This window comes from Takifugu flavidus, unplaced genomic scaffold (assembly GCF_003711565.1).
Source record: "Takifugu flavidus isolate HTHZ2018 unplaced genomic scaffold, ASM371156v2 ctg274, whole genome shotgun sequence".
NCBI classification, from domain to species: Eukaryota; Metazoa; Chordata; class Actinopteri; order Tetraodontiformes; family Tetraodontidae; genus Takifugu; species Takifugu flavidus.
Genome location: NW_026621921.1, coordinates 16,243 through 42,640, shown reverse-complemented (window position 1 = coordinate 42,640; position 26,398 = coordinate 16,243). Strand labels below are relative to the sequence as shown.

Genomic DNA, 26,398 nt, shown 5'->3' with positions numbered 1-26,398 from the left:
TCTTGCTCCACAGCCATTGTACCGCAGAATTATGAAATGTGCTCATTTTATGAGCAACAATCTGAGACGCTTTGACCGCGTAGCCAAAGGTTTCGTGTGGATTAATTCCACATTAAGTGTCCCATCTACATCCCTCACTTATTTCTCCAAAAATAATCGCCATGCTAGCGATGTTAGCATTAGCACACACACACACACACACTCATAAAATATTAAATCTCAAACGATGTACAATAGTGCAACATTAAATCTCAATGTTAGAAGTACTTAAGAAGTGAATTACATCTGGCTGGATAATTATCAGGAACACTGGCGGCCTCTGCTGACCCAGTGGAAGAGTGCAAAAAGCTTACAGCACCTGGTATTCCCAGGCGGTCACCCATCCAAGTACTAACCACGCCCGACCCTGCTTAGCTTCCGAGATCGGACGAGATCGGGCGTTCTCAGGGTGGTATGGCCGTAAGCGAGAGCGGGGGCAAGAAAATGGCCATTTGAAGTTAATACACTCAAACTTATTTTCTTGAAACACTTATTCTGGTGGATGTTGTCCATTTTGCTTTGTCACAGTCCAAACCTCAATGGGAGAAGCCTCAATCCGGCTCTTGGATGAGAGGTGAAACGCCTTCAAAAAAATCAAACAAGATTCAACTCCGATAAATGAAATCAACTTAAAAGCAATGTGCCATGGCCGGGAGCTAAACGGCCCTAAACCGTTTCTCATTCATTTTCAATGGTCGTGCTAAACCACTACGGACGCAATATATTTCCGGCCGCTATGATCCCGTGGCGCTGTTCTGCCGTTTCTAGGAAGAGCGGCTCCTCTCCGGAGGATCGGCCATTCTTGGTTCATTCTTTGGTAAACTTCGCTGAAGGTAAGTTTGGGCTTGATTTCCAACTAAATTAATGAGGAAACTTTTCGTAATTGTGCATAGGCTGTGGTCAATTTTGTCCTAAATTAGCAAGGAACGTGTTATAATTGGCCCTAAATTATAATGTACTGTATTTGTCATGCTACAATATACTCATATCTTGTCAAGCTAGTTTTTCATAAATTAAATTACACGATAGTGATGAATGAACTTGTTCATATTTTATATTCAAGTAACCAATTTACTTGTCGTGGCACTGAAATCTCGGGATTATTATTATTATTACTATAATTATTATTAGTAGTAATATTAGTAGTGGTAGTATTACATTTTATTACATCAAATGTGTGTTTTTGTTTCCAATGTCTTTGAGAGGGGATACTGTCCTCCTGCCCCCCCCCCCCCCCCAACATGTTCTCACACACCACACACACACAGACGCACACACAGACAACAACACACACCTACACACACAGTACCTGCTGAAGAGGCAGCAGCCCACCACATCTTCCACACCTGCTGAGCATCCCATGAAGCCCCAGCTGAGCCCCTGGGTATGCTCATTCCTTCATGTGACAAGTTCAACTTTGGGAAAAGGTTTTTTTCTTTTCTACTAATAACCTGTAGCCGGTATTTTTGTCTTTAACACAGCCATGGAGGAGGACGTGGAGATGGAAAGGGAGATGCTGAGCATCCATAACTCTGATCTGCAAGTCCAGAGCTGTAAATACACCGTTACCACATTTATTTCATGTCAGACAAACAAAGTCCATGCCGTATCTGATTTCTATTGTTTTTCTTTTCATCTGTGTGCAGATGCTATGCCAGTAGCAGCAGCCGCCCTGCCGAGAGTGCCACCAGGAGCAAAGACAGGTTTCTGAAAAATAGGTTTCAGAGCTGGAGTTCCGTTCCTTTCCATGAAGAATTCCTCTCCAAATCTGAAACTTATCTTATTATTTTTGTGTTCTTGATGTTCCGGCCGAGTTCCTTTAATATTCCTCTTCATATGTTGGTGTGATAATAACCGTCGTGAGGACTATGAATTGATCCGTGCAATGATGAGCTGATATTGACTATGAGGAGGAGGGTAAGTGTTTGTTTTTGTTCTCTTTGCTGCTTCGTTGAAAAACAGTTTGGATGCACGGGGTACGAACACGCGAATGCATGTTTGTTGACCGAGTCCCAATGCTCCTCCTGCTCGGCCTCGAGAGCGCTGATTAACATTGTCATTTCAATTGGTGTGAATGAGACCATTATATTGTTTTCATTTTAATGATGTAAAATTCTAAAAAGCAGGAGGAGTAACGATAAGGCTGCTTGAATTTCTACTAATAACGGCGTCTTCACAACTCATTGAATCTGAACTGACTAAACTAATGTTGTCTTTTTAGTTCCATCTGCCACACGCTCCAAAGCCCCACCTGGAGATACCGCTGAGCTACAGGCATCACTAGTTGATGCTAAAAACATTGTAATTCTGTTCATCCAATCAAGTGTTCTGCTAACTGCAGCTGCCTTAAATAAAGTCATTTCATTTTTGAAAATGACCGAACCTGCAGCTGTTCCAGCTTCACCAGGTGTGAAGAGGAAGAGACCTGTGCCCCTCCCCCCACAGCTGGCCTTCCTGGTGACAGAGACAGAGGGTCGCACAAAGGTAGAGGAGCCCCACTCAACTTCAGGTATGTTTCCTTTTCTTTTATTTAGGGCTGATGAACAACCTGATGTCTCTGTAATGTCCAGCTGACTGTTCTTTCCATGTTGTCATCAGGTGAAGTGACTGTAATTTCTTAATAGCAAGTCTGCACTTGTTTTCAGGACCTGACTCTTGCACGGCACAGACCTCTGACGGCAGAGTGCCTCCTTTGACGGACTCTACCCAAGACCAAAAGAGTGGTATGTTAAACCATGTACATTTCCCCCATTCCGTGGGGTGTTGAACAATAATAAAGTGTCCCGGGGTGATTCAAATTGACACGATTCTTTGTCACTGACATGGAAAAAATCTGAGGTGTGAGCTCTGGAATGAAACCAAGTGTCCGAGGCGCGTGTTTGTTTCCTTGTATCGTGTGTTTATATCATGTGAGGGCGGGGGCACTGAAATTGTCTCTTCAGTAATGATAACTTTATGTTGTTCAACTGTCTTCTTTACTTTATCCTAGTTCCCATAGCTCCTGTTCCCATGCCTGTCCCTGACCACGACATGAGCAAGTGGATCTGCTCACAACATCAAAAGCTGTGGATGAGGACGGAGCTTCAACAACTTGGGTTGTGGCCTGGGTCCCGACCAGTGCATAACCCTGGGAACGCAATTTCTCTTTGGCGTCTTCCTCCTCAGCCGGAGCTACTGGACATGGTGGCTGAGCTCCCGTCCCCCAACTTTTTTCAGCTCCATCCATTTTTCATTTGGAAGCCAGAGAGCCACATCATGGTCAGGTTGAGGAACAATGACATCCTGCCGTGCCTCCATAGCTGTCCTCGTCCTCAGGTGGTCTCTGCAGGCGTGGGCAGACCTCCAGTGATCGTCAGCGTCCGTGGCCAGTATTTGATCTTTTCCTCGCGACTCTGCTGCAAGGCCTGTCGCAGGAACTGGTCCGCTGACAACCCTCCATGGGTGGAGAAGCTGCCCGTGCGCTTTACTAACCTTTTGCCTGCATTCCTGACTCACAAGAAGGCTGCGTGCAAGTCGGTAATGGATGAACTGCGGCGTTCTGGCAAGTCACCGACCGATATGGCGAACCAGGTGAATGAGCTCATGCACCTCAAGTATGAACGAGCTCACCTGGCATATCTGCACGCCGTACAGAACGTCAGGGAGGCCGAGGCTGGGGCGTACGGACAGAGAACCATCGGCCAGTACGTGAGGATGGAAGATCGGCCACGTGCTTTCGGGCCATACGAGGACCAAGAAGGTTGGGGTGGGGTGTCTGTGTCCGGATTCTACCTGACTGACTGCCTGCTGGATGAGTTCAAGCGTCAACAGCCGTCTCTGACCAAGCTCCTCCAGGGCACGTTGGGGCAGGTTTTCAGGTGGGACCACACGAGGAAGATGGCGAGGAAGGTGACACTGGCATCTGGAGCCATGTCCAGTTTCGCAGTGATGAATGAGAACTGGCTCATTGTGTCCTGGGTGATGGTTCAGGCTGAGACAGAAAGGTCCCTGCATCCGATGTAGCAAGGAATGGCCCAGAGGTACAGCCACGCTGGGGTGGAAAAGGCCGGCTACCACTGGATGGACAGGTGAGATCAGCCATCTTCTTTGTTTGCCGTCATTCAAACTGAAAAATGCTTTCTGCCGCCTTCTCTGTGGTGGATCAGGAAGACCTGAAGAGGCTCCGTGATGCCTACGAGTTCTGCGGAATCCGTCCAGCCAACCCCACCAAACGGCACGTCCGAGAGCACTGCAGAACTAAAATTCCACAACCCAGCGAGCGGCTGGAGAGAGTGGAGAGAGTTCTGCAGCACTTTCACCTGGCCACGGACCCTAACCATGTCCCACTCTTCAAGCCATCCATGCTGAAGACGTGGCGCGTTCAGAGGGTTCACATCCTCCGTGGTTGCCTCAGTGACCCAGAACTGTCTGAGGGGATAATGGACAGGGACGGAGGGACCCTTCAGCTAAACCACGTAGCGGGCGAAGGTGCCAAAGTCCCCGTCTGGATCCCTGTCCGTGGTACATCTCAGCAGGAGGGCTACCATTTCCAGCAGGCCCAGTGGGTCACGGGTACGCAGGTCTCCCCTGAACTGTTCCAGGCCCAGGCCATGACCGGCGTTGTGCGGTGGAACTTTCAGCGACCGGTAGACATGAAGAAGCCCGGCGCCGTCCTCCCTGCTGTCTTTGACCCTGCCTCAATGTGGGAGTTGAACTCTGCTTCCATGGCAGTGACGGGACAAGACAAGTGCCCTGCGTTCACCTCTCTGACAGAGACACTGGAGAAAGGTTTGGGCTGGAGTCCAGAGAACCGGGCTGCCGTCCGCTCCCTCTGGACTGGGACAAACACAAAATGCAGAAGAGGGATCCGCCTTCGGCTCTTGTGCCCCCAAATCTGCTCCAGACGATGCTCCTGGCGCAACACCTTCCTCCAGCTGGGCAACAGCGACTGCTGTGCCGTCGCTTCCCCCTGCGCCACCTGTCAGCTTCCATCTCTCTGCTGCTGGACGTGTAAAGGAGATTCCAGCAGAGGATGACCAGGATCCTGAAAGATCAGTGGGCGGGTCAACCATAATCGGGTTTTTCAGAGCGCCATGTTGGAATTAAGGCCTTCGAATGATTGAAAATAAATAGATTTAGTTAGGTTGTGGTCAGTGTATCTCAATCTTTTGATGTGTTAAATATTACACTTTCTGTTATTAAGGGATGGATATTAATGTGTTTTCTCAATAGCCCATATCGCGATAATATGAGTTACTAAGGATGCATTATTGCTTTGTTTGTGTTCCAGACGTCTCTGGAGCTTTGCCCCTGCCGCTGAAGTCCTCGCCAAGGAGCGCCCGCACTGGACCCATGAAGACTGGTGGTGGAGTGTTTGTCTTGGACCACACACGCTGGACTCTTCCCATGAAAGACGCTATTGATAGTTTGCTGCAGTATCATCATGGGGACAAGGACATCCTGAGGCTCGTGGATCGAGACTACGCAGACACGGTCCATCGGTCTGCGGCCGATCCGAACAGCTTGCTCCGCCCCACAACCAGGTTTCACATATCCCGCTATGTGAAGCATCTGGCAAAGCTGTTGAACACCAGTTCTTCTCTGAACACCAGCCCAGAGAAGCTCCTGGAGACTCAACAGCTGTGGTACTCCTTGACAGAGGGGAGCAAAACAACCAGCGTTCCTGTAGTCACCATGGAGACGGCTGTTGTCACTCCTCCCACAGCCGCCCTGCCCACGCCTCTGACGCAGGATTCCATTGAAAAAATTGTGCAGGGCATTCTAGAGATGGAGCAGCAGCAGCAGCGACCAGAGCAGAAGATGAGACAGACCAAACCCTGTCTGGCCTGTGGACAGCCCAAGTCTCCGTATGGGACGGGTGGATCTTCCATCCACTTTTTCTATCAGCAGGGTCCTGTTCGCTACTTCTACTGCTCAAGGAAGGTGCATCAGACTGATGCTGCTGAGGGACTCTCTGACCCCAGAATGCCCTTTGAACAATTTGCCGCGTCAGAGTTTTTCCAGAGGGAGCTGGAGGCCACCAAAAAGCGTGTGGAGGACAAAGCTCAGAGACAGATCGGCTGTGTTTAGCTTCATGATGGCGTCTCAGATGATATTCTTTCATTACCGCCACCCTTTCTCCACTCAGAAGACACCCAGGTTCCCAGCTGCCTCCGTGAACATGTGCTCCCACTCCCACCTTGTTTGAACCCCCGGTTCTCAGTGTCCACCTTCCTTTTGCCATTTTATGGGTATCTGAAAGTTAACTTTTGCTGTTATGCTAATGACTACTGATAAATAATGAAATGAAGCCACCTCCCGCTCAGACTGTCACCGTTGCATTGTGGGAAATGTAGTATTGGCCTGTGTAAAACATCTGCGGCCTGTGGGCCGGTTCTAATAATAAATCAATATCATCCCGGGGGCCATAGAAAACCCTCGACCTTGACTCTGACATATGAGCTTTAAATGATTTCTTTTGACTCCCATTTATTTAGCTGTTGGATATCATCTTTGCTAGTGTGTGTGTGCGTGCACGCTCTATGGAACTGGCATAAAGGATGTTAAAATTAGTCTAAATTAAATAAAAATTCATCCATTCATCATTCCCAACAGGCGGTGTTTGATTAGAAACTCTTTCTGAACTCTGGTGCTCTGAAAAACATCTCCGCTTCCATTTTCAGCTTTTTTTCTCAATAACATCAAATCATCCATCCATCCAAATCGTGGTCCTGTTGGACCACCAAAGGACAAACACTTTCCATTTAGCACGGACAAAAAAACCCAAATCCTGTTTAGCAATGAAGCTGTGGGGGAAGTTTGAGGAGCGTTTCTGAGGAACACGCTGCCATATTGGGTCCAAGCTGCTGGGGTTTTTGTTGTTTCCAGGTGAATCGGTGGGCAGCGGCGTTACCGCCTGTCTCTGCCCCCCCCCCCTCTCCCCGTGGTCGTGGTCACGCCGGGCATCTTACTGGTCCCGTTTTAAACAGGTTCTGTTGGAACAGGTGTTCTCCAGAACTGTATTCCAGGCTGCTGTGCTGAAGGGCTGTTTTCAGTAGCAATAGAGCCAGAGTGTGCCTGCTCCATATGAACCCCCCCAGGCCGTGCTTTCCTCCTGGCTGAGCCATAATCAGCTCTGGATGGACTGGTTCACGCTTGGACTGAGTCAAGATTTGATAGCTTGACTGATTCTTACAGTTTTGGATCAAACCCCCATCTGCTGATTCCAGGAGATCTTTAAAGGATCTCAGAGCTTCAGATTTATGAAGCCTGCTCAGCCCCCGGCAGCGCTGATGAAACCATTTCATTCCTTCAAAAAAGCAGAACATGAAGCTCCAGAAAAGGTTTTTGGATCAAGTTTCCAACAGAACGAGGACAAGTGGGTAAAAGCGCCACTTTAAAGCCTCCAGGCCTCAGAAAACATCCACCTTTAGGATGCCTGACTTTAGAGGATCGTCGGTTCGCTCCGAGCACAAGAACAAACATGTTTAACCTCAGTCCAAGAACATCTGACCTGAAATGATCAAAAACCTTCAGCGTAAAAAGATGGTGGAGAGAAAGCTGCTGGGAGGTTCTCAGAAGAGAAGTGGCATTAAAGCCAGCTGGAAGAGTCCAGCCTGCTTCCTGCTCCTCCAAACAGGCGTCTCCACACCAACACTGAGGAACACGGGCTTCTGTTCTTCCTTCTTCTCTTCTGACTATTGTGTGTTTGATGAATGCAGCATCCACTCACTGCCCCCCCCCCCTCATTTACACTGCTCCTGGTTTCACAATGCTCCTCAGACAGATGCAACCAGAGACACTGATGCCGTCAGACAATAAACCTGAGTGTTGTTGTGTCCGGTTATTAACATGTTCCATGCTTTTCCTTCTGCAACAGTTCATCACACCTGCTCAGGGAAACCTCGGTGTAAAGGAGGTGAAGCCGTGCCTCAGTGACTCTACTTTGCTGTTTTAGAAACTAACAGTTATTAGATGAATATACAGTGTGCACGTACGCGCACACGTGTGTATAAACACTTAATACACGCGTGTGCGTGGATGTAGACTTTTTAGTACTTTGGGTTCATAGACTTTTTAGTATTTTGCAGATACGTGTCTGTATATAAACCAGATCCTCCTGTAATAAAGAACTAAAGGCTGACTGTTGTCACGTGACCTGTCTCCGTCTGTGTCCGATGATGGAACCTGCCTGGAACATCTGGTCCACAGAAAAAGCAAAACAGCTCACAGAACTGGTCCAGTTTAGACCCAAAAATGACAATAAATAATGAAAATGTGACGCAGTAGAACAATGGACGAACTTTCTATTGGTCATTGACAGTTTCACTCATCGTCATCAGAATTCATCAAAAATATTTAAACCAACAAACTACACACAGAACCGCAAAGTTTAGAGCTTAAAGGGAGCGACAGGTGAAGATTTAAAGCTCAACGCAGCTGAAGAAGTTCCAAAAAGGAGAAATATCATGTGGTGCTTTACCGCCACCCGGTGGACACGCGTGGAACTGCAGACAATAGTTAAACGCGCTCCGACACATTCTGACCTCTGCTGCTCCTCCTGGACTCCAGGGCTGCAGAAATATGCTGCTTTTACAAGTCTTTCAAATCTGTCAAGCATCATAAATCTTATTTAGTTAACTAAGTTAGTCAGTTTTAACTTAAATGCAAAAACATATTTATGGCATTAAAATAGCAAAACAACTTTTAATCTTGAACCCTCCCAGAATGCTTTTATAGTAGTGGAATATTAATCAACAGCCACAAGTTGTTCATTAACAGAGGAAAAGGAAGGTAAAAGTTTTCCGTTCAGACTGAGCAGGAAGACTGAAGACCGACAAGGTGAGTGGACGAAGAGCATTATTGAAAAGAATTGACAGTTGTGTTTGGAGATAAAATCAAGATTTGAAAATAGTTTTGTGACTATTGAAGAGCTGCATAGAGCTGAAGAATTCTTGGCTTAAGAAAATTCAACTAGACTTCATATTTAGTTTTAGCACAAAACATCGTTGTACATTATAAATGAATAGGGCTTATTTAACTTTCTTATAGTCTGGCTTTAGTTATAGTTGAATAGTCTTTCTAAGTGAAGTTTAGTTTATTTTTCTGCTCTTTGCTACTGATCCTAAAAGAACTTTAAACCCTCCCAGAATGCTTTAATGGTAGTAATATATACGCCATAAAGCTGTTGATTAGGTTGTAAAAGTAAAAGTGAAAGTATTGTCTGTTCAGACAGTATTATGCTGTTAACGTTGTTAGAGAGTCTTAACAGGTATTAACAACATTTTAAAACTTTTTTGTGACAGGTGAAAAGCTCTTAGAGTTATTAGAGCTGTTCAACAGTCCAGGTCACAGCTGGATATTTGGATATTACCTGTCAAACAACATCTAATCGTGGGCAAGTTAGCATCTCTCAGCCGGACCAATTTAAGACAATAAACTAAATAACTAAATCCACACAGGATCACAGGACACCAACAGGATTTTGGGTTCATGTTGCACGTTTTCTCACAGTGGTTTATTGTTCTATGTTGTGGAACCACTGTGAAAGAAATGCAGGAGTGGGTGTCATTTCTTTCATCTATTTTAAATAGAGCAGTGATCTTTGAGGACTTGGATCATAGAAATAATTGAAGAGGGGAACAAATGAGGGAAGTTAAAAAGTCCTGACTAGTATGTTTATGTAGCACCAGATAATTTAGTGGCTGAGCTGAAGACAGTCCTTTCACCATGTTGGCCTGTGGAAAACCAGTGTTGTCGGCCCGATGGACCAGCGTCCCCGTCGTTGCCGGACCACCGTTGGCCACCAGTTGGGTTTTGGGATCAAAGTGGGGGCGTTTCCTGTATTCGGTTCTCCTCACGGATCCATGACTACAACATGTTGCTGCAAGTGCAGAGACGTTTGCTCTGGAAAGAACTTTAGAGCACATTCAGTGCTGCAGGATGAGGGGCTGGAAAAGGTGCCAGTTCTTTTCTCACTGCAGGGAACAGTTAAAAAAAGCAGCTTAAACTCTGAAAACATGAAAATGATACAGAGACATCATTGATTTATTGATTCAGTTGTTATCCAGAATGGATTAGAAATGTTCCTGTTTGATAAAAATGCAGTGAATTGGGATTATTTAACTACAACCTCTACAGATTATTTACCTTCATCACAGTCTCATCACTATTTCTGATGTTTCCTCAGGATGGACGAGGACAGAGCAGAGTCCACAGTGCCCAGCTGGGTGTCCCTGAAGAGTGACCACTCCAAAGGTAGAGGAATAAACTTCAGAAGTTCAGAGGAAATGTAAGAAAACTAAAGCGTGATGATGTGTTTGTGTGGCAGCTGTTAGTCACATTAACAGCAGCAGGTTGTGAGTTTATTATTGGAGATGTTTAACACTTAAACCTCAGACAGTCATATAGTTACAGACTTAATGTGAATATTGTTGATTAGAAACAAGAATCAGGTTTAAAACTGAAAGATGAATTCAGACATAAATGCTGGAACAATATTGAGTCTTGATCAGGTTCTTTCATCCTATAAATCAAAGGACTAATAGAGATGTGTTTCATAGTGAGAGGGGGGAGCACATCCTATCAAACTGGGACCAGTCAGCTCCACCAGGAGAGTCCTCTTGTTCACAATCTGGAAGCAGATCTGGAGATGCTGAAATGAAGCCCAAACAAAGTAAAACTGTTCAATATGAGATTTAATTTGTGATGTCATGAATTTGTAGTTGTGTTGATGATTTATTATAGATGGAAATCATTGGTTTACTTATGTTCAGGAAGTGATCTGCAGGAGGTGATAGAAGGTCATAAGATGAGTCTGAAGAGAAGATGTGAACATGTGACTGAAGGAACTCATGAAGCAGGAAGTGGAACCCTGCTGAACAAGATCTACACTGAGCTCTACATCACTGAGGGACAAAGTGAGGAGGTGGACACACAACATGAGGTGAGACAGCTTGAGAGAACCTCCAAGAAGAACATCCAGGACACTCCAATCAAGTGCCAGGACATCTTCAAAGTCTTATCTGAGCAACAGAGACACATCAGAGTGGTTCTGACCAACGGTGTCGCCGGCGTTGGAAAAACCTTCTCAGTGCAGAAGTTCAGTCTGGACTGGGCAGAAGGTTTGGAGAACCAAGACATCAGTCTGGTGCTTCCGCTCTCATGGAGGGAGCTGAACTTGATCAGAGATGAGCAGCACAGTCTTCTCTCACTGCTTCATGTTTTCCATCCAACATTACAGAAGATCAGAGCAGAAGATCTGACTGTCTGGAAACTTCTGTTCATCTTTGATGGCCTGGATGAAAGCAGATTTTCACTGGGTTTCAACAAGCATCAGGTCATCTCTGATGTCACACAAGTATCGTCCGTTGGCGTGCTCCTGGTGAACCTCATCCAGGGGAACCTGCTTCCCTCAGCTCTCATCTGGATCACCTCCAGACCTGCAGCAGCCTATCAGATTCCTCCCTCGTGTGTTGACAGGATCACAGAAGTACGAGGCTTCACTGACTCCCAGAAGGAGGAGTACTTCAGGAGGAGGTTCAGTGATGAAGATCTGTCCAAGAGAATCATCTCACACATCAAGGCCTCCGGAGCCTCCACATCATGTGTCTGATCCCAGTTTTCTGCTGGATCACTGCTATAGTTCTGGAGGACATGATGACCAGAGACCAGAGAGGAGAGCTGCCCAAAACCCTGACTGACCTCTACTCACACTTCCTGAGGGTTCAGATAAAGAGGAAGAAGCAGAAGTATGGAGGAAAGCAGAGACCAGAGGAACTGACTGAGGCTGATAAAAAACTCCTTCTGAAGTTGGGTCGGCTGGCGTTTGAACATCTGGAGAAAGGAAACATCATGTTCTACTCAGAAGACCTGGAGCGATGTGGACTGGACGTCTCCGAGGTGTCGGTGTACTCAGGAGTTTGTACAGAGATCTTCAAGAGAGAGAGTGTGATCTTCCAGAAATCAGTCTACTGCTTTGTTCATCTGAGCGTTCAGGAGTTTCTGGCTGCCGTCTACATGTTCCACCGTTACACCAGGAAAGACACAGTGGTTATAAGTCAGTTCCTAGAATATTCTGAACCAGTCACATCTCTTGATGACTTCCTCAGGAGAGCACTAATGAAATCTCTCAAAAGTGAAAATGGCCACCTGGACTTGTTTGTTCGCTTCCTTCATGGTCTCTCTCTGGAGTCCAATCAGAGGATCTTGGGTGGACTGTTGGATCAGAGGAACAGCCACCCAGAAACCATCCAGAAGGTCCTCAACAACCTGAAGGAGGTGAACAGTGATGGAATCTCCCCAGACAGAAGCATCAACATCTTCCACTGTCTGATGGAGATGAAGGATCAGTCAGTCCATCAGGAGATCCAAGAGTTCCTGAAGTCAGAGAAGAAATCAGAGAGGATACTGTCAGAGATCCACTGTTCAGCTCTGGCCTACCTGCTGCAGATGTCAGAGGAGGTTCTGGATGAGCTGAACCTGCTGCAGTACAACACCTCAGATGAGGGACGACGTCGCCTGATTCCAGCTGTGAGGAACTGCAGGAAGGCCGAGTAAGTAAAGATTTCTGGGGCCGGACATCGGCGTTTAAATCAAGCGAGTGGATCATGTCAGGTAGCAATACCCCCTCCAGTGGTCATTCCTTCAATTCTTTATTTCCATTGCAGCGTCCATAAATTAAAAAACAACAATTCATCCAGAAATGTTCAACACTGGCTGGATATAAGTTCAAAGGTCAATCCAGACAAACCAACATAAGGCAGGAACAATAGGAGCCACAAGTTAACTGACTATCATGAAATTACTGTCATGTCATTAAATCACTTTTGTTTGTTTGTATACATCGTATTCTAACAACAGGAAAACACATTTTAACTAATGACACGTGACTATTTGGCTTCATTTGTTCAACGTAAAAACAGCCGGCCTCGTTGGTTTAAATGGGTGTTTTAGGTCTTTGTGGCGGTTCCGTTTGGAGCCTTTATGTGACCCACAAACTTGTTTGACCCTTTCCACACCCGTTAGGTGGCAACTTCATCACTAGCAACAAAAGGTGCAGTGAAAATGATTTGAAGGGAAACAGGCAGATATAACAGAAGCTGAGGGCAATCGATGCAACCAGAGACTCTGATGTCATCGATCGGATCGCTGAATTAAGACTTGACGCACCATCGTACAATTGGATGAAATGCAAAATATCCAAAGAGCCGATAGACAGATAAAAAGATGCACGTTTCTTTAAACCATTTGCTATAATCATTTTAAATATTGAGTAATTATGAGCTGTTCTAAAATAAGACAAATGTTGAGAATAATTCAGTTGCATTTCAGATCTGATGGTCGTTCAAACTGTTGCTCTACGGTGTTGAATTTAGCTTTTCCAGGAAATTAGCTACATTTGTGTTTAGGTAGATTCTCAGATAAGTTGATGAGAAATCCCAAAGTTTGACTCACTATTTTTGTTTCATACACAACAGACTGCCTGATAGTTTTCTTTCAAAGAGTCATTGGGAAGTTGTGGCCTCAGCAATGACGTCAAACCCTTCTCATCTACGGGAGCTGAGCTTAATCAGGAACCGAAGCCTGACAGATGCCGACGTAAAGTTACTGTCTTCTGCAATGATGCATCCAAACTGCAGACTGGAGACGCTCAGGTCAGGAGGCCTCTGTTGGTCTTTTCTAAATTTCTTTACATTTTCTGCTTTTCTCTTCATTTTCAGATTTTTAATTGTGTTTTTATTTGCCCCATTTATTCCTTTTCCAGACTGTGGCGCTGCAGTTTATCAGAGATCAGCTGTGGCTCTCTGGCCTCGGCGCTGAGGTCCAATCCCTCCCATCTGAGGGTTCTGGACCTGAGTTGGAACCAGCTGAAGGATCCAGGAGTGAAGCAGCTCTGTGGTTTTCTCCAGGATCCTCTCTGTGAGCTGGAGACTCTCAGGTCAGTCAGAGATGATCCAGTACTTTCCCAGGTGTAACTAGTTAGACAATAACTGTTTCCATGTTTGATCTTTGTTATAAACGTAGTGTTACAGTTCTCAGAAAAAAAGACCACACAGGACAGATTTGCAGGATTAAATTGGTTGTGGAAATCTGTCCCATGTGAGGATGGTCATCAATGACTAGAAAGGAAGTATCAGTTGTAGATTTGTCTTGTTTTATTTTAGGCTGGCCACAAAACCGCCCAAACATTCAGACCAATCAAAAATGGTTCTTCCTGTCTTTTAAAGATCAGAAGGAAAACTAGAAAACCCCAAAAGAAAGCTGCTGCAGTGTGCCATGCCCCTTCTCTACTGAGAAAAGCCATCCCAAAAAAGAGAAAAGCCCAAGTGTGAAGTGAGCGCCCTGTTGAACCTTGGTACCGAAAGCCTGCAGTCATTCTCATCTTAGGTGGCTTCATTCCAGCCAGAAGCCCAAACCTGCCTCCCTCGTAAAGGGGCAGCAGGTCAGTCCAACCACAGAAACCTTCATGAAGATCTGAAGCTTTCAGCATCCACAATTGTTGCACCTCACTTCCATTGGAGTCCAAATCAGAAGTCAACAAGTTGATTCTACACCGATTCTACACAATGCAACCATTTTAAAAAGGTTTCCATCCATAAGTTTTCACACATTTTTAGATAAATCTGTTTGTTCATCGCCTTCTTCTGTTGTAATGGTCATTAAAGAAAATGACCTTATTGGAGTTTTTCTCCTCACAAATATGACTTTCTATGAACGATGCAATAAATGCAGCTTGCAATCTAAGACAATATGGAAGTATGTGTATATAATAGTAGTGGAAGTAGCTCATAAAATAATACATTTGCTCTTCTCATCGAATCTTTCTATGTTATTAAAGAAAAACCTGCTCTTAGTCAACAACATCTAAGACATCAACCAAAAATCCTAATTTTCTACAATCTAATATAAAACAGTAGAGAAGACTCTTTCTGCAGAGACACTGGTGGCAGGAATGCAGAAGTATCACCTGCTCAACTTGGAAGGTGGAGCAGAAACCACCAGCTGAGAAGGTCCTCAGCGAGAGGAAGTGGTGGAGAACCATGAAACTTGCTCAGCTCCACCTCAGCTCCAGAGACGGGCTGAGCTGTAGCTGTGGCACCAGGTATCGCCCAGAAGAGCCTCCAACAAACAAGCTCTTCTCTTGGGAGGAGAGGGCTTTGAATCTCAGCTCAGTGTGCTTGTCTCTAGTAGGTGGCAGCTGCACCTTTTCCTGAGCTCCTTGTTGATGCCCTGGGGGGAATTGATGCTCCTGCAATGTTTTCTGGCAGCATTGAGCTTGCAGTGGGGCAATCAAACACACTGTGGGGTGGCTCTCTTTCCTTCTCTCATCTGGAGAACAAGTGACAGCAGCTGCCAATCATTGTTGGAGAAATGTGCAGTCAGGGGAACGATGCGTCCAGACTATAGCCACCCTTCCAGCATCCAGCAGTGTCTAAAACCTTTGATTTGGTTTCACCAGAGAGTGTAGGGATTGCAGGGTCGCTGCAGCATCGCCCACAAGCTATCAGGAGTGGGTCGCTTTGTCCCAACTCCTGACAAGAGTTGAGTGCTATTGAGAAATGTGGTCTCACAAACTTGGAAGGTATTTTGACCCACACACACTTTACATACACTGGAGATCTTGTCCAACCGCCCTGAAAGAACCCAAAATAGGAACATACGGCAGATAAGCCGGTGCAGGACCAGAGGTTTGTTGCTTGTAAGCTGTGTTTTGCTCTGGTACATGTTGATTTTTATTTGTCTTCTCTCAAAATAATTGTTATTTTAGTCTAAGTGACTGCAGGTATCAGAGACCTGCTGTGATTCTGTGGCCTCGGCTCTGAAGTCCAACCGCTCCCATCTGAGGGTTCTGGACCTGAGTCAGAACCAGCTGAAGGATCCAGGAGTGAAGCGGCTCTGTTCTGGACTGGAGAGTCCAAACTGTAAACTGGAGAGGCTCAGGTCAGTCTTCATTTTTCTACCTATATACCAGCTGCTAAGATGGTGAAGTGAGGCTGTTCTCAACACTGCTGTGATGCACGACATTAAAAAAATTCCTTGGAATATCGTGAATTCAGGTCTGACCCAACTAAGAACTAACGTAGGTTTAGTACTGACGCAGATAACATGCAGACCTGCACCGTATAACCTCATCCTGCATTTTTCAGATTGAATTTCTGCAGTTTATCAGAGATCAGCTGTGACTCTCTGGCCTCGGCGCTGAGGTCCAATCCCTCCCATCTCAGAGAACTGGACCTCAGGTTCAACAATCTGCAGGATTCAGGAGTGAAGCTGCTGTCTGATCTCCTAGAGAATCCACACTATGGGCTGGAGACATTGAGACTGGCTGGTTGTAGCCAGTCAACTCCCGCTCATCTGCTGCATCACTCACTGACCACTGGTGAAGAGCATCTGTGGAAACATCTGCCGTCTACTCCGTCCATAGATGAAAAATTCAGTTTTTAAAAAGCGCTGGTGGACTTTCAGGAGATCAGTCGATGGTCGACAAAGCAGAAGCAGCTTCGCCTTGAAGTTAAATTAGTTCCTGGTATCACACAATGCATCTTTATAAAGTTCTAAATGGCTCCTCGGCCACTCTTAGAAGCATGAAAACATTCTCTTAATTGTCTCTTCAAATGTCTGTATTATACGTTACTATTTTACATCATGCCTTCAGAATCTTTAGGGTTTAGTATTTACTGTCTCTGTGACATGGAGCGTTGGAATATTTCAGCTGCAGCCAGCAAAAACCCATCAGAATGACGGCTATCGGTGGGAACCGCAGCTCATTTGACTTTAGTTAATCTGGTAAATGTTATAGGATTTATTGCAATCTAATAAAAACAAATAATAAATGTGGGAAATAGGAAATAAAAAGAAGCAAAATGACCAAATAAATCTCCCATGAATACTGTAAATTTAAAGATGTTGAGAATGGAATATCAGCTTAAATTTAATCAGACATAAAGTGAAAAGGCCTCCTTTAAGTTTACTGCAAAAATAAACACAAAATCAAGAGCGACACGCGCCAAAAACGTCTCATTCTCTCTTCTGTCTCCACTCATTCTTTTATATTCTCTTAAGATAATGGGGACGGGGTCGTGTGATAACAAATCAACCTAATTGGGGACTATATTTTTGTTGCAAGAACTTTGGCTCTTCAGAAATTTCTATGTTGGCTTCCACAGATTGTGCATCCAATAGAAACTCAGTGTTTTTGAGGAACTACCAGGAGTGGCTGGAGTGGAGGCCAATGACGCTATAGCTACATATAGCTACATATAGATCACCGTTATCCTCAACCCAAAAGACCACCAGTTGGCGCAGCAATACTAAAGATAGGAGGTTGTTGTTGTTGCGCAGACGCGGAGTGATATCACGCACAAACGTGCCCTATGTTCTATATACCGTATTTTCGTGACCAAAGGGCGCACCGTATTAAAAGGTGCAGCCTCAGTTACGGGTGCTGTTTCTGTATTTAACACATACATCAGGCGCTCCGGATTATAGGGCGCGGGCATGATAAAACATACCGCTACGATATCTTAAAACATGCATGCTAGCGCGTATTTAGCAATTTTGCAAACACCGGCAAGTCGAACAACCAACAACAATGTTTCCAAAATTAAAATTTTCGTATTTTTCGTATTTTGTTATTAAACCCCGGAGGGCTGAAGCAGGACCGCTGTTAAAAATGTATCAGTCCGCGCTTCCAGTTCTGGTGCAACGTCCAGTTCTAAATGTATGAATCCGCGTATTGACGTTTCAACGTCCCATCAGTAAACGGAGAGATTTGGATATAGTCCCCCTGAGGTGGTGTTTTTAGAGCAGTTCTTAGCAACTTTCTCTTTGCCTGATAAGAGGTCCAACAATTATTTCACTTCCCTATAAAATACTCTAAAATTTACCATTCAAGATTTGTTATTATTAAGATAAAGAAATGCAACATTTCCCCCAGAGAAACGATGGCGATGGAAAAAGCCCTGGCTGTGTGTGTGCATCACAGCAGGTGTGGGTTCTCCTCTCTGGAGTCATGCGGGGCTCCTTTGAAGGGCAGATGAGGAGGTTGGTTACAGATTCCCCTCAGAAAGATGATTACGGTGCCAAAGGTCATCACCGGGGTAACCAGGAAGAGGCAGAGTCGGTCTACTCTACGAGCGATGCCGCTCCAGTTATCCTTCTCCTGTCAGGACCAGACATTTACGCCACTTTTGAGCTTTTTAAATCAGACTTTGGGTTGAGGACTCTGTTTGAACCCTCTGAGCTCATTGTAGTCGTTCTTGTTGCGCATGTGTTTAATGATGTAGTGGCTCCATCCACAGCCGGCTTGATCTCTGCGTACAGCTAGTGGCTCGCTCCTCCCTCTTCTTGTGGTTTCACAGCTCCACACAGACACTAAAGCTCAGAACTCAAATGAAGCTACTTATGCTTCTATATCTCATGTGTTTAAATGTTTCTGGAAACGTACTCGCAGCGTATGTGACTCGTGTCACCAGTCCGTGTCTCCCAGACTGTTTCTCAAACATCAGCTCACTGCGGGACTTCACACTGTCGTACTCCTCAGCCGAGGCAATGGAGCCCACTGAGCTGGATCGCCGCGGTAACGCTCCATCCCAGTACGGCTCTGCCTCAGCAGGGCGGGTAGTCGGCCGCTCACAGCGGGAGTCCCGTCTGTAGTCGGCCACTCACAGCGGGAGCCCCGTCTGTAGTCGGCCGCTCACAGCGGGAGCCCCGTCTGTAGTCGGCCGCTCACAGCGGGAGCCCCGTCTGTAGTCGGCCGCTCACAGCGGGAGCCCCGTCTGTAGTCGGCCGCTCACAGCAGGAGCCCCGTCTCAAACCAGATTAAAATTGTGCTATTCAGCCACCTATTTTATTTTTAAGAGCTGATTCAGACACATTCTAATAAAGTGAGACTCTACAAGGTAAATGTTTCTTTTTTAAGGCTCTTTATATGTGATGCAATTCTTATTGTGCAAAACAGGCATTTAGTGCATCAGATGTTTGGGTTGGTAATCTTGCCCATGAAGAGGATATTATCTGAGCTGTGGTCAGTGATGATAACCATGAAGGGACGATTGAACTTCAGGACTGGAACATAATTATAGGAGTGAAGTGTTATTGTGATGCCTGTAGCAGCTGCGGCAGTGGCTCCAGCCTCATCAACATCCAGGGTAGCTTGATGGACAACCTACAAGAAATACCAGACATAATTAATTGTCAGAAAGAAATCTGTGCTCATTGTTGATGCTATTCCTGTTTTACATCTTTACCTCTGAGACTGCCAGTTGTTGCCCCTCTGCAATACCACTCAAGTCTGCTCTGTCACCAAACATGTCTACCATCCCCATTTCAGTCAACACAGTCTTCAGTGAGTATGACGTTTTGATGGAGAATTTGGGAATATAAACACTGTATTTCCTGGGGAACAGATATGGGACAGACACAAGCATGAGGTGACGGACAGGAGCCAACCGCCACATCAATAACCAAGAGTTAGCCGTTGAGTCTCCATTTTACTTCCTCCTGGTAACGTATTGCGTCACTTCCTGTCTTCTCAATCGTTCATTGGTTGCATTGTGCACGGTGTGTTGTATTCACTTAATATTGAACACTTGGTGTGTTGTATTCACTTTACTTAAAATTTGAACACTTGGGACATTCTAGTCACCCGATAACAACAGTGAGAAACAACCCATATTAAACAAATACAGGGCTTCGCCGATTATTAGCGTTAGCGTCTGTTTCACCCGGTGTCTTTGTCTGTTCAGCGTGCGAAGTGTTTAGTTACTCCTCTGCCTCCCTTAGTGAAGGGAATAGGTGCACAAAGTGTAGTTTATTTATGGCTATGGAGGCGAGACTTAGCGAGCTTGAGACGCGGTTCCGCAGTTTGGAGTTAGCTGGACTTGCGTCAAGTAGCCAGGAGAAGCTAGCTGCTGCGGAGCCGCCTAGCGTAGCTTCAGCTAGCGGTCCCCCGGCAGCAGCCGGCTAGCCAGGGCGGCTGGGTGACGGTTCGTAGGAAGCGTAGCCCCAAACAAAGGCCCACGGTGCCCCACCACCCGCTTCCTGTGGCTAACTGCTTTTCCCCACTCGGCGACACACCCGCTGAGAAACCGACCCTGGTAATTGGCGACTCTGTTTTGCGCTACGTGAAGCCGACTCCAGCGACCGTAGTTAAGAGCATTCCGGGGACCAGAGCGGGCGACATAGAAGCAAATTTATGGCTGCTGGTGAGACGTAATCGTAAATTTGGTAAAGTTATTATTCACGTCGGAGCCAACGACACCCGGCTTCGTCAGTCGGAGGTCACTAAAATTAACTTGTAGTCGGTGTGTAACTACGCAAAAACGATGTCGGACTCCGTTGCATTCTCTGGTCCCCTCCCCAATCTGGCCAGCCAGGAGATGTTTAGCCGCATGTCGTCGCTGTCACGGTGGTGGCCCGATAACCAGGTGGCCTTTAGACAGTTGGAACACTTTTTGGGGAAAACCTGGTCTGATCAGGAGAGACGGTGTCCATCCCACACGAGATGGTGCCTCTCTCATTTCTAGTAATTTGGCTAATTTTATTAGACCCAAAGTGACCTGACAATCCAGGGTCCAGACCAGGATGCAGAGGTGTAGTCTTACACACCTCTCTGCTGCTTCCATAGAACCCTCATCCACCAACAATAACACATTTAACACTATAGAGGTAGTCTCTGTTCCACGGTTAAAAGTTCCCCAAGCACAGAGCAGGGGAGCGGTCAATCACCATAATCTTATTAAAATTAATACTGAAGCACAAGTTGGAGAAACTATTATCACAATTAAGTGTGGACTGTTAAATATTAGATCTCTTTTGTGTAAATCCCTGTTAGTGCACGACCTGATAGCGGATCATCACATTGATTTATTTTGTCTCACTGAGACCTGGCTTCAGGAGGAGGAGTATGTTAGCTTAAATGAATCTACTACTCCTACCCATCTTAATCATCATATTCCACGTGTTACTGGTCGAGGAGGGGGAGTGGCTGCAATCTATCACTCCAAGTTATTAATTAATTCTAGACCAAAACATAGCTTCAGTTCATTTGAAAGCCTGACTCTTGGCATCACTCATCTGAACTGGAAGGCAGAAAAGCCACTTCTATTTGTAGTTGTATATCGGCCCCCTGCTGGGCCACATTCAGAGTTCCTGTCTGAGTTCTCTGATTATCTTATCTGACTTGGTCCTTAGAACGGAAAAAGTCATTATCATTGGAGACTTTAATATCCATATGGACGTTATAAATGACAGCTTTAGAAATGGCTTCATTTCATTACTCAGTCAGTTGGTGTCCTCCAGCAGATAAACCAACCAACTCATAGCTTCAACCACACCTTAGATCTAGTTCTGACTTATGGTGTTGAGGTAGAACATGTGTCAGTGTTCCCTCAGAACCCAGTCCTGTCAGATCATTCATTGATCACTTTTACATTTATGATTAAGGATTCTTCTATGCTCAGAATAAAGTCTTACTATAGCAGATGTCTTTCAGATAATGCTGTAGCTAAGTTTAAGGAAGTGATCCCTGTGCTGATCCCAGGACCACCGTGTGTTTCCCCAGGGATCATTCATTATAATCTTAGCCCTGCTGAGGTTGACTCTGTTGCGGAAGGTGCAGCAACCTCACTGAGAATCACGCTTGATTCTGTTGCCCCCCTGAAAAAGAAAATAGTAAATCAGAGGAGGTGTGCCCCCTGGTATAATTCACATATCAGGACCCTCAAGCAGAAAGTGCGAAGACTGGAAAGGAAGTGGCATTCTTGTAAAATAGACAGCTATCATGTAGCCTGGAAAGACTGTCTATTAGTTTACAAAAAGGCCCTCCGTAAGGCTAGAACAGCTTATTTTTCTTCTTTAATTGAGGAAAATAAGAGCAACCCCAGGTTTCTTTTCAGCACTGTGGCCACATTAACTAAGAATCACAGTGTTTTAGATCCACGTATCCCATCTTCCCTTAGTGGTGAAGACTTCATGAGCTTCTTCACTGATAAAGTTCTAGCTAACCAGAGAAAGCTAACCAGGCCATCCCAACAACTGGACCATCACCAGATGTGCTGACTGTGGGAACATACAGGGTCTCCAACGAGCCCTTAAACTCCTTCACCCTATATATTTTTCTGAGGCGTCATCGCTAATTCAGAAATCCAAGACCACTACGTGTCTTTTAGATCCCATCCCAACACACCTGTTGAAGGATGTTTTACCATTGATAGGCAGATCTATCCTGGACCAGATCAATGGTTCTTTAGTGACAGGTTATGTACCCCGGTCCTACAAGGTGGCAGTGATTAAGCCGTTGCTTAAAAAAACCATCACTGGATCCTGACGTATTATCAAATTATAGGCCGATATCCAACCTTCCTTTTATCTCTAAAGTTCTTGAGAAGGTGGTGGTGACTCAGTTACTGGAGCACCTGCAGAGGAACAGCCTGTTTGAGATGTTTCAGTCAGGCTTTAGAGCTCATCACAGCACAGAAACAGCACTTCTTAAAGTCACTAATGATCTTCTCATAGCTTCCGATCATGGACTGGTCTCTATGCTGGTCCTGCTGGGCCTCAGTGCTGCTTTTGATCCAGTTGATCACAGCATCCTGTTACAGAAACTGGAACATGTGATTGGGATTAAAGGGACAGCACTAGACTGGTTTAGATCATATTTATCTGATAGATACCAGTTTGCTCATGTCCATGGTGTTCCCTCCTCATACAGTAGGGTTAGCCATGGGGTTCCTCAAGGTTCTGGACTCGGACCAATCCTCTTCACATTGTACATGCTTCCCTTAGGGAACATTATTCGGCAGCATGGGATAAATGTTCATTGTTATGCTGATGACACTCAGCTCTATTTATCCATGAAACCAGAGGAGACAGAGAAGTTAGTGAAGCTCCATACCTGTCTTAAAGACATAAAGTCCTGGATGTCTTCAAATTTCCTCCTCCTTAACCCAGAAAAACTGAGGTCATGGTGTTTGGTCCTGAACCTCTTAGGGATAGATTAGATCACATGATCACTCTAGATGGTATCTCATTAACATCTAGTCTCTCTGTGAGGAATCACGGAGTAACTTTTGACCAAAATCTCTCCTTCAACTCACACATTAAATTAGTCTCTAGAAGTGCCTTTTTTCACCTGAGAAACATCAGAAAGATCAGGAAGCTACTGACCCACCATGATGCTGAAAAGTTAGTCCAGCATTTGTTACTTCCAGGCTGGATATTAGAGTTGAAACAGAGCAACCCAGCAAAACCCTGCGTGAATCAACAAAAGACACAAACACAGGTACCTTGCAAGGGAGAGCGAGCAGCAGTTCACTCTGGAACACCCTCCGTCGCTCTGCTGCTCCCCTGCAAATCTCCTTCCTTTATTCACATCAGCTCATTATCCATGTGGAATTTTCACCTTCTCCCAAGATGCTTTTGGGGTTTCAGATAACAACCTCACAGTAAATCTGGTGCTCTGGACAAGTGTACTAAATCTAGAGAGGTGAAAAACACTGTTTCTTCTCCATGCACTTAGGTGCTAAACATACAAATGCATTTAAATGATAACAATATAATAATTATTCTCTATCTCACACACACACACAGACATACAGACACACACACACACACACACATTTACTGTAGAAAACACTGATAATGAGCACATTTGACATTAGGCCCCTCACCTGAACATTTCAGTAGGGTTGATGTTCACCTGTTTCATGTCAGTGAAGACATCAGAGGCATGGAACCTGCATCCATCCTCACTGGCAGCCAGTGTTTGGAGTGGGATCAACTATCAAAATTCAGAACCAAAACATGTCTGTGTTTGAACCTGTAGCCGCCTTTTAGCTGAGCTGGTGGTACCGTCACTACTAACGTACCGTTACAGCTGCTACGGGGACATTTGGGGGTTCTCAAAAGGGGCCCCGTTACCTGCTCCACTAGTTGCTGTAGCTCAGAAACACGTCTTTAGCTGTCTCCCGTCTGTAATGTCCAGATGGGACAGTTAATGGATTAATAGAGAAGCTTTCTGTGTTCCAGCCCAACGGTCGGAGCAGGGAGTGCATCTTCTCAGAGATAGTGCTGGAAAACAATTACACAGCTCTGCAGAATGCTAAGGTTGAAGGCTGGTACGTTGCCTTCAGTCGGAAAGGGAGGCCCATCAAAGCCTCCAGGACAAGGCAGAACCAAAGAGAGGTCCACTTCATCAAGAGGCTCCACGCAGGCCCCCCTCCCTTCCCCAACATGGACCAGAGCAAACACTTTGAGTTTATCTGCTTTTCAGCCACAAGTCCAGCAAAGCGCAACAGGAAATCAGGCACCGTTTCCTAACAGCGAGACAAAAGGAGGCAGATATACAACAGATCCAACTTTATTTTTGTATATTTTCATGCAAAACTGTACATTGAAATATGGCTTTAACAAAATAATTGTAATAATATTCCTGTAAAATGGTGATGTGTAAATGACAAATTGATTTTGGAGGCTTGTTTCAGAGGTGAACAATGATGGTGAGTAAGACACAGAGAGGGATGAGGAGAGGGAAATCTCTACCCATGTAAGCTGTGATCTTTTGAAGACAATTCAGATCATTTCTGTTTGCAGTATCCTGCACGGTAGGAAATCTGGAACTACCTTATAAAAACGAACACTGCCACCTGCTGGACATATGGTACATGTACATTTAGATTTATCTATTTAAATGACCACGAAAAGAGAACTCTGAACATCATAGATTGGCCAGAGATGATCAACTGTCAGCCACAGAAGCAGGAGACGTCCACGCATTGTTACTAACAGTGCACAGTGACTGTGGTGGGACGTGGAGATGCTGGGAGACGTTTGGTGGAGCGTCTGGTCCATGAGGAGGTGTGTGGAATGAACCAGGGTCTGGTCCAGGAGGAGGTGTTTGCAATGAACCAGGGTCTGGTCCAGGAGGGGGGGTGTGGAATGAACCACTGTCTGGTCCATGAGGAGGTGTGTGGAATAATCCAGGGTCTGGTCCAGGAGGAGGTGTTTGGAATGAACCAGGGTCTGGTCCAGGAGGAGGTGTTTGGAATAATCCAGGGTGGTCCAGGAGGAGGTGTTTGGAATGAACCAGGGTCTGGTCCACAAGGAGGTGTTAATAACCTGGTTTGCAGCACGGTTGATGGATTCATCTGTTGCTCCTGCTGTTGCACACTGGCTCTGCTCTTGCTCAAGGTCATCAGCATCAATGTCGCACATGCAGCCGAAGCTGCGGGTCGTTTTTTGAAGGCCTGAGGCGGAGCCGTCGTTAACACATGTAACTCCTCGCCGCCCTTATCATCGCGTTGGGGTTTTGGATCTACCTTCGGCCTCTGATGGTCACCTGATGCCTCAGTCACCATGAAGGCAACGGACAGCGGCTCAACAAGAGTTGACTGGACCGGTTTGGACGGCTTTGACCCAACTGGAGTGTTTTCCTCTCCGCCTGTGCTCAGTCTGGGCAGCGCCACACAGGGATCTGAATCAAGGGTGGGCCCGACACCACGTGTTGGGTTCCTAAGAACCTCAGGTTCCTCCTTATATCTGCTGTCTCCTTTAAGATCTGCATCCAACCATGCATGCTGGGTTCCTGCGGTGGTGTGCTGCCTGTGCTCCACCATCACCGTCCTCCATCCACTGTAGGGCAGGAAGTCTGACAGACTGCTGATGTCACTGTCGATGTCGCTGATGCTTTCGCTGTCGCTGTCGCTGTCTCTCCACTCCTCAGTCTTACTACAGCAGCACCCCATCTTCTGCAGCCTGAAGCAGAAACAACAAAGAAGCCACTGCCATGACCACACACTCAAACAGTCATCAACAGATCTGTTCGCTGCTCCAGCCTCATGGAGAAAGAGGAAAGTTCTGCCTCTACAGGCAGAACCATGGTGGTGCAACGGGCTCACCAGTATCTCCCATAGTTGCCAGTCTACAGTATACTGGGAGAAGGTTGAAACCCGAGCCCGACATCCTTCACAGGAACCGGCCCAAGCCCCTGGTTCAGATATGTGGACGACACCTGGGTCAAGATTCTAACAAGAGAACTGAAGGCGTTCTCAACCACAGATGATTACGTCACATTCATCTGGCCTTCCTGGACTGTGCGCCCCCGTCGTTCCACAATAGCGTTGCACGTGTATGCAGGCCTCTCTGTGTGGTTATACTTTAGCAGGCAGCATTATACGTGGGTAAATACATATGCCAGCTCCAGGATCTTCAGCTGAGATCATCCAGTGTTGTGTTGTATCAAACCAGATTAAAATTGTGCTATTCAGCCACCTATTTTATTTTTAGAGCTGATTCAGAAACATTCTAATAAAGTGAGACTCTACAAGGCAAATATTTTTTTAAGGCTCTTTATATGTGATGCAATTCTTATTGTGCAAAA

The 26,398-nt window shown here is 45.8% G+C and overlaps 2 protein-coding genes, 1 long non-coding RNA gene and 1 other non-coding gene across 6 annotated transcripts in view; 2 read left to right on the top strand and 2 right to left on the bottom strand.

The window, feature by feature from the left end:
- LOC130520067 (NLR family CARD domain-containing protein 3-like) overlaps positions 1-15,788 on the top strand; it is a 38,558-nt gene extending 22,770 nt beyond the window's left edge. Inside the window, exons 1-6 of one of the 2 annotated variants that reach the window (XM_057023630.1) lie at positions 8,811-8,859; positions 10,208-10,309; positions 10,581-10,693; positions 10,794-12,572; positions 13,497-13,673; positions 13,784-15,788. In XM_057023630.1, coding sequence (XP_056879610.1) covers positions 11,623-12,572; positions 13,497-13,673; positions 13,784-13,994 — 1,338 coding nt within the window. In that variant the 5' untranslated portion in view covers positions 8,811-8,859; positions 10,208-10,309; positions 10,581-10,693; positions 10,794-11,622 and the 3' untranslated portion in view covers positions 13,995-15,788. Of the gene's footprint in view, positions 1-8,810; positions 8,860-10,207; positions 10,310-10,580; positions 10,694-10,793; positions 12,573-13,496; positions 13,674-13,783 lie in introns of those variants that run through there. The other variant, XM_057023629.1, reaches the window with a different exon arrangement.
- On the bottom strand, positions 347-465 carry LOC130520074 (5S ribosomal RNA). The gene has a single exon (XR_008948630.1). It is a non-coding gene; the product is annotated as a 5S ribosomal RNA (ribosomal RNA).
- Positions 1,425-4,112, top strand: LOC130520069 (uncharacterized). Of its 2 annotated transcripts, none has more exons than XM_057023632.1 (4): positions 1,425-1,592; positions 1,686-2,548; positions 2,685-2,762; positions 3,029-4,112. In XM_057023632.1, exons 2-4 carry the CDS (start codon positions 2,413-2,415, stop codon positions 4,039-4,041), a joined length of 1,227 nt encoding a protein of 408 aa, XP_056879612.1. In that variant the 5' UTR covers positions 1,425-1,592; positions 1,686-2,412; the 3' UTR covers positions 4,042-4,112. The 2 variants fall into 2 exon arrangements, with proteins under 2 accessions (XP_056879612.1, XP_056879613.1); XM_057023633.1 differs by having other exon boundaries at positions 1,432-2,340; positions 2,429-2,548.
- A 3,139-nt stretch (positions 15,789-18,927) lies between the features above and the next one.
- Positions 18,928-19,437, bottom strand: LOC130520072 (uncharacterized). The gene is made up of 2 exons (XR_008948629.1): positions 19,269-19,437; positions 18,928-19,186 (listed from the first exon to the last, which is right to left on the bottom strand). It is a non-coding gene; the product is annotated as an uncharacterized LOC130520072 (long non-coding RNA).
- Positions 19,438-26,398: the final 6,961 nt, after the last annotated feature.

Bases quoted from the DNA above. Each gene is read 5' to 3' on its own strand.
- LOC130520069 (XM_057023632.1), top strand. From the start codon at position 2,413: ATGACCGAACCTGCAGCTGTTCCAGCTTCACCAGGTGTGAAGAGGAAG. The intron at 2,549-2,684 runs GTATGTTTCCTT...ACTTGTTTTCAG, and splicing joins GGAGCCCCACTCAACTTCAG to GACCTGACTCTTGCACGGCA. The intron at 2,763-3,028 runs GTATGTTAAACC...ACTTTATCCTAG, and splicing joins TACCCAAGACCAAAAGAGTG to TTCCCATAGCTCCTGTTCCC.